General features: G+C 51.4%; 2 protein-coding genes across 2 annotated transcripts; both read left to right on the top strand.

Moving 5' to 3' along the window:
- Positions 1 to 46: 46 nt before the first annotated feature.
- NGA_0502900 (uncharacterized protein) lies at positions 47 to 1766 on the top strand (the record flags this gene model as incomplete). Its single annotated transcript, XM_005853558.1, has 2 exons — positions 47 to 301; positions 1065 to 1766. Coding segments are annotated over 2 exons (711 nt in total), but the record flags the coding sequence as incomplete, so codon positions are not given.
- A 7447-nt stretch (positions 1767 to 9213) lies between these two features.
- Positions 9214 to 9699, top strand: NGA_0503000 (uncharacterized protein; the record flags this gene model as incomplete). The annotated part of the gene is made up of 1 exon (XM_005853559.1): positions 9214 to 9699. The coding sequence occupies one exon, from the start codon at positions 9214 to 9216 to the stop codon at positions 9697 to 9699; it is 486 nt and encodes a 161-aa protein (XP_005853621.1).
- Positions 9700 to 10715: the final 1016 nt, after the last annotated feature.

Raw genomic sequence — 10715 nt, 5'->3', positions numbered from 1 at the left:
AGTGCCCCCGGCCGTCTGCACCCCCGTGCCATACACGACGGCCAAGCCCGAGAAGTTCCCCGAGGCGGCACTCTGCTCTGTCGCGCTGTCCGACCAAGTCGACTGCCTGCTGGCGGCCGTCCGCGCCCCACACGCTGCTGGTGTCCGGAAAGTGGCGTGCGTGGCGCCCAAATTGTACACTGAGAAAACCGTCCCCGAGTTGATGGCTTCTTGGTACGGCAATGAGACTGCCGCCACGATTGACATGTCCTACTACGCGGTGCCCGGCCACGATGGCCGCAAATGGAGGCATGGCTCGGAGGTACTGGACGACGAAAGGGCTGGGCATAGGCCGGAGATTACTCATGTGGTGAGACGCAAATACAAGTGGCTTTAGTGGCGCAGGCAGCGCTGCCAACAACGAGAAGAGGAACGCTGGAAGCATTCAGGGTCCTGCGGAAGCAGGGGATGAAGTCTTTCGCACCGGCTTGCCTCCCCTCCACTGGCCTTCACCAGATGCTGAGCCCGTCACCGGGAATCCAGGTGCGGATCAGTCATCAGCCCCTGCACCCCCCGTTAATTTAGGCAAAAACAATAAAAGAGAGGGCGCTGTATCGGTTTCACCTATAAAAGGCGCCTTGCCGAACAAAAGCAAAAGCACGGGCCCGCCCGCCAGCAACATCCATACCGGAACCGGAGAGGGTGTGTATGCCGGCGACGTCAGCAGAGGCAGCAGCAGCAGCAGAGAAGAAATAAGTGTAAATGCATTTCTGCTGCACGCTCGGGCCGCGGTGGCGGTGACCATTGCCACGAGACCCTCCGCCTTTGAGAAGGTAGGGAAGGAGGGGAATGGGAAGACAGGACCGGTGGGTATCTGGTCGCTGGCTTTTTGCCTTTTCGTTGGTTTGGACGCTTGTGACAGCCGCCGGATATCCGAGATACTGGGGTCATGCCCCTCAAAGAACGTGTCAGCGGGAGACGAGGTCGCGCTTTCCTGTCCACCCCGGCCTCTCCCACCTTATCGCTACCCTCTGACCCATCCATCTTCCGCTTTCCCCACACATGCCACTCCATATTGGGCTCAGACCACCCGTTACTGCGTAGTGAAGCGCAGCAAAGAGCCCGGAAAAGGGAAGTGGAGCCTGCCGGGGGGCAGCGTGGAGCTCGGGGAGGAGACCCTTCTGGCCGCCGCGCGCGAGGCCAGAGAGGAGACCAGTCTTTCCAAGGAGGACCTCCGCTTTTATCCGCACGCGGTATGCACCACCGACGCCATCTACAGGCGGGAGGACGGGGCCCGGGGGTTCCTCTTCCATTACGTGATCACGCACCAGGCAGCTTGGATCACCACCGGCGCCATGGACCGGGCGCGCGCAGGGGACGATGCGGCGGAGCTGACGTTCAAGACGTTGGAGGAGCTCAAGGCTATGTCCTTGGAAGGACTGCTGGTGGGGAATGTCTGCGACGTGGTGATGCGGGTGGAGCGCCTCGTGGCGAAAGGTGTCATCAACATCGAGTTCGACCTGGTCAGACTGGAGGCTTGACCCCAAGGTCACGAGCCTAGCGACACCCTTGCGTCCTCCCCGCCTTTGCAAGCCACGGACTTTGTTCGGCCTCCCAGCCCCCTTGGCGGACGAGAGAAGAGTCGAGAGAAATTCGGGACCGGGAGTGTGTGGAGTTGCAGGTTGGAGGAGTTTGGCGTCAGCGGATGAGGCCCGATGTTGTCGAGGAGGGAAGGAGATGCAATAGGAGATGAGAGGAATGAATATTTCGTAAACTCTGGAGCAAAAACACAGTGGACTTGGCGCTATGGTGGAGGAATCTCGGTCAGTTAATCATCCCCTGCGGTTTTAAAAAGGGTCAAATGCGACGTCAGGCTTTGATCCATGCGGGAGGGTATAGGTGGCCAGATGGTGGCGAGAGGCGATACGTGAATTTGCGTGTTGGTCAATGGGAGGATGTCTAAAAGAAGCATACCTGTACAGATTTTTGTTGACGCGAAAGCTTCAGTCCGATACATTCTTGATCAGGCTGTGCATTTTGCTTTGTTTTATGGCCCTTCAATCAAATTAGGAAGTAGGTACTGGAAGCGTGCACCATCTTTTTCCAATTTTGTGTTCACATTGGGACCATTGACGGCGGATCTTTTTAATCTATGAGCAGGTAATTGTGCTGTGTATCGCGGGTTTGACTATCCTGTGTCTCTGGTTGCCATGCTAGAGAGAAGCTGACGGCTAAGACCTTGAAGCTCGCTCAGCAAGGTAGTAATGGGTTGTGTACGGGATGAGGCCTTGGAACTCGACTTGAGCGCTTGAGAACGCTGCCTGCCCGTGGCTTCGAGCTGCAGAGCCGAGCTTTCCGTCAAGAAACGCTCTGTGGTCGTGATGCTCAAACAATTCGCCTGGCGGGGGGTCAGGTGACGAAGCTGAAGGGGTCCAAGGGTAGGAAACGGGACAGGGCTCGACCATGTCCCGCGCGCCGCACGTCCAGTACCAGCGTAGCTAGCTGCAGCGATCGACGGGGACTCTAGAGGACTCAATCAGGGGTTTGCAGGCCTTCAAAGGCGGCAAAGAAGAGATAAGATGGCAGCCATTATTGTTTCCCTTTCGTTCTTGCTTTTCAAGTTTTACAGTCACAAAATCGAGACTGTTAACATCAAGCAGGCCTCTTCTACGCAGGCGTAGTTTGCCGAGGTTGGGCGTCAAGCATGGTCCTGCGCGCCCATTCAGAAAGCAGCCCAAGATATGAGCAGTGATTTATCTTGGCAAGAGAAGGCGAAAAAGTGAAGGAAGACAAAGAGTGTACTGATAGTGCTTCTGAGGCTTTCCATATTGCCGTAGATGGTGCGGGCTCGATGTGTGAGCTTCAAAGATTTGAAGTACAGGAATGGAGAATTAATTCAGAAGGACGTCGCTCATCAGGTCTTTCATCGCCCGAATCTCAACGCGTCGACCTGAAGCCCTCGCCTACCCCGTCGACGATCGCCTCTCTCTTTACCACTTCCTCTGCTCCGCCTGCAAAATTGACTTGGGCCTAGGCCAGGTTTCTGCTCACCCGGGAGGAGATGTGGGCCACTTCGATAGCACAATACACGAAGGCGTGGGGTATCTACGGCCTTGTTTCTCGGATGCTACGGCCTTGTTTCTTGGGTGCCCTCGTATTACAGTAGCGTAAGGTGAAGATAAAGGCAAGGAAGACAATGTGTATATAACGGAAAGGTTAGGGTTTGTCGTACAAAACAAAGCAAGACTCCATGGATTCAATCTTACTTAAAGCTGATTTCCCCTGATTCTTTATCCTTCCTTGTTGACTCTCGCCGTCCCGGAGCTGGCTGCTTTTACTCTCGCCCCGTACCTGTTGTAAGCTCTGGTAGGCCTCGCGTCGGACTGTTTGACCAATTACTTGGTAGCCGCTGGTTGATCCAGAAAGCGAGCACGTCAGCTGTTGAAGGCAATCGGCACAGTCCTTCCCGCCTTCTTACTCCTCCTCGCTACTACCACATACAACACGCCCTCTGACTCCGCTTCCTCCCTTCTTTTCTCCTCTCTTGGGGTCACGGCCGGCGCGGCCTTTCTGCTTTCACTCTCGGCGGCGTCTCATGCTCACATTTGGATAGTTATCCTCATCTTGTAGGGGTAGTCTTTGCGGGTGGTAGTAGCTTAGCCACACTGGGCAGCCTGATCTTGGTGCCGATGGCTGAGTTTGTCCTGGAGAGAAGCGGGGATTTCGACCCGGTGATCGCCCTGTTCGCAGCGCATTACGCTGTAGGAGCGGCCCTCTACGCGGCATGGATTAGGGATGAGGACATGTTGCGAGAGCTATGGAAGCGAGAGGGGGTAGAAGAAATAATAATCTAGGAAGTATCAGGTGCGTGGGGAAATGGTTTCAGTCGCGCCCGGAAAGAACCAGTGAAAGGTTATGTGCAGTTCGAAAATTATGTACACGCGGTACTTCTACGGGGAAAAAAGGTGTAAAAATACGCAATTAAATCGGTGACAGTGAAAACAAGAAACTATTGGGTGTATTTGAAGTATTTTGCAATCTGCCTTGACCACCAGCTGCCTGCCATGCGACTTTCTTTGCGTGAATCGATCTACAAACGAGGTGATGCCCCCCTCTCTGGGAAACGTCAATGTGACCAGTACTCCGAATTAACACTTCTTCCTCAAATGCATCCATAAGAATATTCAATGAATGAGATATTTTTCGTTATTCCACACTGTGACATTCGCGTGACCAGTATTCCGAATGTACACTTCTGCCTCAAATGCATCCATTAAAATATTCAATCAATGAGATTTTTGTCGTTAATCCACACCACGACGTGCGCTTTTTCCCCCCCACGCTGTATTTTGTCCCGCTCCTGTCCTCCTGAAGCGATCATCTCTTGATTTTTACAAACAGACTCCGATACGCCTTGCCCGCACCACAACCAAGTCTGCCTCCTCCACCTCCTCCTGCGTGATCTTTTGTGCTGCTGCAGCAGGCTTTCAGCTTTCTGTAACGCTTTGTCAAGCAGCCGCTCCGGAGCTCCTTTCACCGACAGCGGCGGGGCTAGCATTTCCAGTATCTTTGCCTCCGGCGCAGATTTCGTGAGGCGTGTCTGTACTTTGTCAAGCTCCTTCTTATATGTTTGTAGAGACAGATTCAGCTCAGCGGTCCCGAGCCGCAACATGTGTAAGGTTGGGCCCACTGCCAGTGTCCCAGACAATCTCTCTAAGAGCTTACATGACGTGCTGGCCCACGGTAGCTTCCCCTATACATCTCTTGAGTTTCAAACGACATTACTGGCAGTTGCTTCTCCGTCGTCTTCCCTTCTTTCCGAGCCTCCTCGATCAAGAGCTGGACAACGGTCCCCGTGAGAGCTACAGCGTGCGGGCCAGTCTACGAGTCCGAAGGACTGACATGCACTTGCTCGACTGGCAGGCTTTTTAAAACTAGGCGTTTATTTGGGCTTATCTGCGGCAGAGGACGCGTGCAGTGCGACGTGTCAGATGTATGCATATCGCTGGCTTTATTCCTCCGAGCTGCGTCTGGTCCTGTCCATATCTAGGCGCACAGAACCAGATCTCACGATGGAGGAGGAAAGGCGCAGAAAGAGGCAGAGATCAATATCTCAGAGGAGGAGAGGAATGGAAGGAGACAGACAAGACACCAATATCAGAATAGGCATGGAAGGAGGCAGATACCAAAATGTGAAAAAGCGCGGAAAGAGGCAGACACCAAAGCAATAGAGGAGCAGAGAATGGAGAGACGAGAACACCATTTAAATGGGAAAGAAAAGGCATGAATGAGGCAGGCAATAAAATAAAGTGAGGACAACCTGACCAAGAAGATGGAATGCAAGCAAAGGAGAGATGGGAGGAGGAGAAGGAGGCAGGGTAGGAAACAGACGAAGAGAAAGTACAGGGCTCACGGGGGGAAAAGCGGAGTAAAAAGGACAAGTGAGGAGGAATGGAGTGAGAAAATCTGCGATGAAAAAGCGGAAAAGGACTTAAATCTCATTCACACTACGATTGGAAAGATTATAGCTGAATACAATGGATTGAGACTTCAAGGGGTAATCGAGAGGAAGAGTGACATGCACCTTTCACTGATCTTCACGTTAGGGCGCTGAGGGAAGGAGGGAGGGAAGGAGGAAAAGAATTGAGGAAACAAAAGAAGCGGTGGACTTTTAAAATGTGCAACAATGCCATAGGTGTGGTATGGTCAGGAAGACAAGGATCTCGGGAAGGAGGAGGAGGGGTGAAGGGAGGCAAGGGGAGGAAGGAACGAGGAAGGGGAGGAGATAAAGAGGTAAGGAAACAGTGAGTGAGGGGAAATGTGCTCTCCGGCGGTCTGTAAAGGACGACGCAGAATTCACGCAGATGTTCGTCTCGTACGTGGACATGAAAGTCATTAATCATGCTCAGGGCGCAAGGGGACGAGGGAGGGAGGACGAAAAGTAGGGAGGGTACGAGGGAGATCAAGCTTTTTGCTACATACATAACCCTCCATTCCTTTTCCTATGCATCTTTGTCTTTTCTCAAGAAGTGTTCTCTCAGCCTGAGAACCATACCCACAATGAACATCACTGGGCAAATATACGTGGCGATCTGACGATAATAGCAGTTGTTCTTTTTTAGATATTTAAGCTGCCTACCATCTTTTCTTGCTGCTGGCTATAATAGCATGTAATTCGACCAGAATGTCAACTTCTTTTTTTTAGGCATACGAGAAGTCTACAACGCTCTACGATCAGAAGCCTCGCAAAATTCCTACTCGCCACTCGCATGGGAGTGATTGTCACAATTATCAAGAGGTGGGCTCTCCACTTGAAGACGAGATAGAGACCTTCAAGACTCTGTATTTTCTAATCTCAACCCTGTGTACAGGGTATACCTTAGCTTATCAGCGACATTGACAACACAAAGTCCTACTGCACAGTGTATTTCCTTTTCGTACCACAAATACGCATACTCCCCTCTTTCAACCGACGTTTATACGTAGTTTTCACCCTCCTGAGAGAGAGCCAGGCTGTCGGCTTGAGTGAAGTCGGTTAGATTAATCATCTCCACGCTACCTCGTCTCCTTAGAGGGTATACCTTACATATATCAGCAACTTCGAGAGTGTGAAGTCCAATGGCACTAAGTGTCTTCTGAGCTTTTGCTTACCTAAAATATGCATAGTTCGCGCTCACAATTGATGTTGTAAAGTCATTTTCACCTTATCGGAGAGTCTGATTGTTCACCGGAGCTACTGTAAGCTGCATCGCAGGCTCCATCCTCGGAGCTACCGTCAGCTCCATCGTCGGTGTCATGACCAGAACTGCCGTGGGTTGTGTCATAGGCATTGAGATCGAAGCCACAATGGGCTGTGTACTAGGACGTGTCGTGGATGCATCAGGATTTGAACCAGGGGTAGGAGTCACGTTGGGGATCAAAGATGTGGTAGAAGCGCTCGGAATAGACTTGGGTGGCACTCCACGATGTGAGGGTGCGACGGTAGTTGCCAAGGCTACTGGAGCAACCGCATCGTATGTGTCTAATGCAGGAATGAACACGAAAGGCGTATGATGCGAATAAACTAACCAAAACACCGCGGGTAAGCTAATACCCAATTAATACTTCAGTATCACCACTTTTCTCCCTGAGAATATATACCAAACGATTCACCCAAGAATCTCGTGCTAAGATAACCAAAATACAATCAAAGACAACCAAAGACAACGGTCGACGCCAGTCCTGTTGTTTTATAGTAAGATAACATACAAAATGATAAGGTGGACGCAAACCATGACATGACACAATGGCGATCAGCACATCGTAGTACACGCCGTAGAGCCCAGAACGTATATAATCCTGTAAAACGGCTCAAACGGCTCTTTCTACCTTCTATCGCTGATCCCTGTTCCCTTAGCGTCATAATCATGTCATTGCTATATTCGCGTCAGCGTACATATACCTAGACTCGCTTTGATTTCTTCCGAAGCAAGATCCCCGCTCTTACTTTCCCCTTAATGCCCTTCGGTCTGTTTAATCTAATAGTCGTCAAGCGAACAACGATAGAGCGAAAGACTTTGTTTACTGGATGTATTCAGTTGTTTATTGCCCGGAGGTCCGATTTCATATCGAAAAATGCGTTTTCGATAGTACATGATGCAATTTCGCCTGGGGGTGCGAGCGTCCCAAAGCCCGCGGGGGGGGCCGTCACCCCCCAGCCGGTGGCCGTATCGATCCATCCTCCTCAGTTTGGTGCCGAGCTTGCGTGCGGCACAGGTTGTACGCCGCAGGCGTCTGACAGCCACGCCCCTGCGTGGCGGGCGCAGGTTCATGTAGAAGTCACGATAGATCATCGGTTCACCGACCAGCATTCATGAATGACCAAATGTTAGTCGGGGAGAGGGCCCTGCTGTGACAGATCATGACATGAATCGCCGAAGGCGTCTTGTTTCAAAAAACATATCTTTGTTTTCTCGAGTGTATCCGTTGAAACTTGTGCAATGAACGCATGTATGTAACGTGGCTCAATTGCTTATCATCGTTATTGCTTTCTTGACACCGATAAACACTTTTATATATCTTCGAGATAGTTCTGAAGGCTTCTCGATTTTCTGTACGGACGGCATCAAGGGTATCTCTACAAAAAGATTCATTATATCTGGTGTTTCAATTTTTTAAACCAGAGTATGTCCTGTATCTCCATTGCGCTCCAGGCTCAGTTGCGCTTGTATCTGACTCTAGAATCTTCTCTTTCAACTGTTTTGAGCAAGACGCACTCCAGCTCTCAACAATTCCAAATGATAAAGTAAATTTACAGTGTCATGAGTTATGATTGTCGTACTTATTGATGGACGACCTAAAGTGATAAAAATCCCAACACCACACACACCTACCAGAGCCCACTCATTGGTAGCTTAAAACAAGCTCCCAGGCCCCCATACAAGTACATATTGACCGCATTTGAGCATGAGAATTTCCTCAAGCGTATTCCTAGTCGCCCTCCTGGGCTCTGCAAGCATTTTCAGCACTGTCTCTCAGGAATGTCCACGGCTTTCCCTCAAGGCCCAAATTAGGCCGAATGCTAAGCGTGCGATCTTGGCAGGCAAGGGCCAGGCCATGATTACCGTCAGGCTCAAAAGCAAAGATCCCGTCGACAACCTGGAGTTCCAAATGAACCTGCCAAATGGCTTATTGGTAGAGCGAACAGCGATGCGTCCGTCCTCAAAGCTCTATACGCCACCGCAAATTGTTGAGAATATCGACGGAACGACGGCTATTTTTTGGCGTGGCCTCGCTTTCACCAAACGCAAGGGAGGGAAGCGCCGCTTTCGCGTGAAGGTGAAGGCTGACGAGTGCGCCCCTGAAACGTTGACAGTAGATGCTTTCGCTTACCTAGTGAATACTACAGGGGCCTCGTGCATCACGACGCTGGCCGACTCTACAATCGTAGAAGTACGACACTTGAAAAAAAAATATGTCGCGTCTTGCGCGCCGACTCCAGCTCCTTCTATCAATCCCACGCAGCCGTTTATGCTCTTTCGTGAAGGACAGCGATGCTCGCAAGCGGGGCGCCTGGCCCCCTTTCAGGACCGTCGCCTGTCACTATCCTCGGAAATGAAGAGACATGGCGGCTTCGCCGCTCAGAATCATTCCGGAGACCGAGATCTCCAATCAATTGATACCCCGGAGGCTTGCTACGAATACTGCTCCCTGAACGGGGGGGAGGAAACGCCATTCTTCGTCGACTGGAATACCATGACCAGTCAGTGCTTTTGCTGCGGCACGGTATGCACGCCTTTTATCTTTGATCCTGCTTTCAACGTGTACGAGGTACTCTTACCCAAGACGCTCCCGCCAACTTCAATGCCTACTGCGGCTCCGACCATGACGCCGACGATGCAGCCCACGGCAGCTCCTACGAAGGCGCCGACGATGCAGCCGACAGCACCTCCGACCATGACGCCGACGATACAGCCCACGGCAGCTCCTACGAAGGCGCCGACGATGCAGCCGACAGCACCTCCGACCATGACGCCGACGATGCAGCCCACGGCAGCTCCTACGAAGGCGCCGACGATGCAGCCGACAGGTCCGACGATGACACCAACTATAGCTCCGACCATGACGCCAACGATCCAGCCGACAGCAGCCCCCTTTGTGCCAATCAGCCAGACCCTCGAACCGGGTGAAAATAGGTTATTCACGTCCGTTCTGCGCGGGGATTATGCGTATTTTGGGTAAGCAAAGTCTCCGCAAAACTCACAGTGCCTTAGCACTTTATGCTTTCTAAACTGCTATTACGCTTGGCATTCCTCTACACAGGAGTTACACTTCCCCCGGCAGAGTGGTAAAAATGACCGTTACCAACGTAACTCGGGTTGACGGCCTGATATTCAACGCAGGAGAAAACTCGCTAATCTCGTCAGTTGCAAGTGGGGACTATGCGTATTTCGGGTACGCAACGGCTCAGAGGACGTGCTCAGTGCGGTAGCACGCAGTAGCACATCATACTTTTAAAATTTCTTAGAAGCTTGGCTTTACGCTATACACAGGACTGATACTGGTCCAGGCGTAGTTGTAAAGGTGAATCTGACTGACTTCAGTCGGGTGGACAGCTTATCTTTCAACACGGGTGAAAATTTCCTCTGGGGTGCGACAGAGAGCGGGGACTACGCGTATTTCGGGTAAAGGCTTATGAGAAGTCCACCGTGACATAGCACGCGATATTCACCAGGTCCCGATAAACTTCGCGATATCCTACACATAGTACTGCCACTTCGCCAGGCATAGTCGTAAAGGTGAATCTGACCGACTTCACTCGCGTAGACAGTCTGACTTTCAACGCGGGTGACAATGCCATATACCCCTCGTTTACAAGGGGAAACCTTGCATATTTTGGGTAAGTACGGGCTCAGAAGAAATGCTTCGAGCCGTAGCAGCTTATGCTCTCTAAGCTCCTGACGAGCTTGCTATTCCCCCGTATACAGGTTGCGTATTGGTCCAGGCAGGATAGTGAGGGTGAACTTGACGGACTTTACTCGTCTGGACTCCTTAGATTTCGACTCGGGTGAAAATGATCCATACTCGGTAGTTGTGAGCGGGGACTACGCATATTACGGGTAAAAAATGGCTCCAAAAGAGTGGGTAGGGCCGTAGCTCTCTCCATGCTATCAAAGTCACTCATAAGTCGGACTATAAACTACACGCAGTTGTGACAGATCTCCAGGCAGAGTTGTCAAGGTCAATCTGACGGACTT

The sequence above is a fragment of the Nannochloropsis gaditana genome, assembly GCF_000240725.1.
Source record: "Nannochloropsis gaditana CCMP526 unplaced genomic scaffold scaffold829, whole genome shotgun sequence".
NCBI classification, from domain to species: Eukaryota; class Eustigmatophyceae; order Eustigmatales; family Monodopsidaceae; genus Microchloropsis; species Microchloropsis gaditana.
Note: the sequence above shows the minus strand (reverse complement) of the source record. Positions and strands in the feature narration are given on the sequence as shown.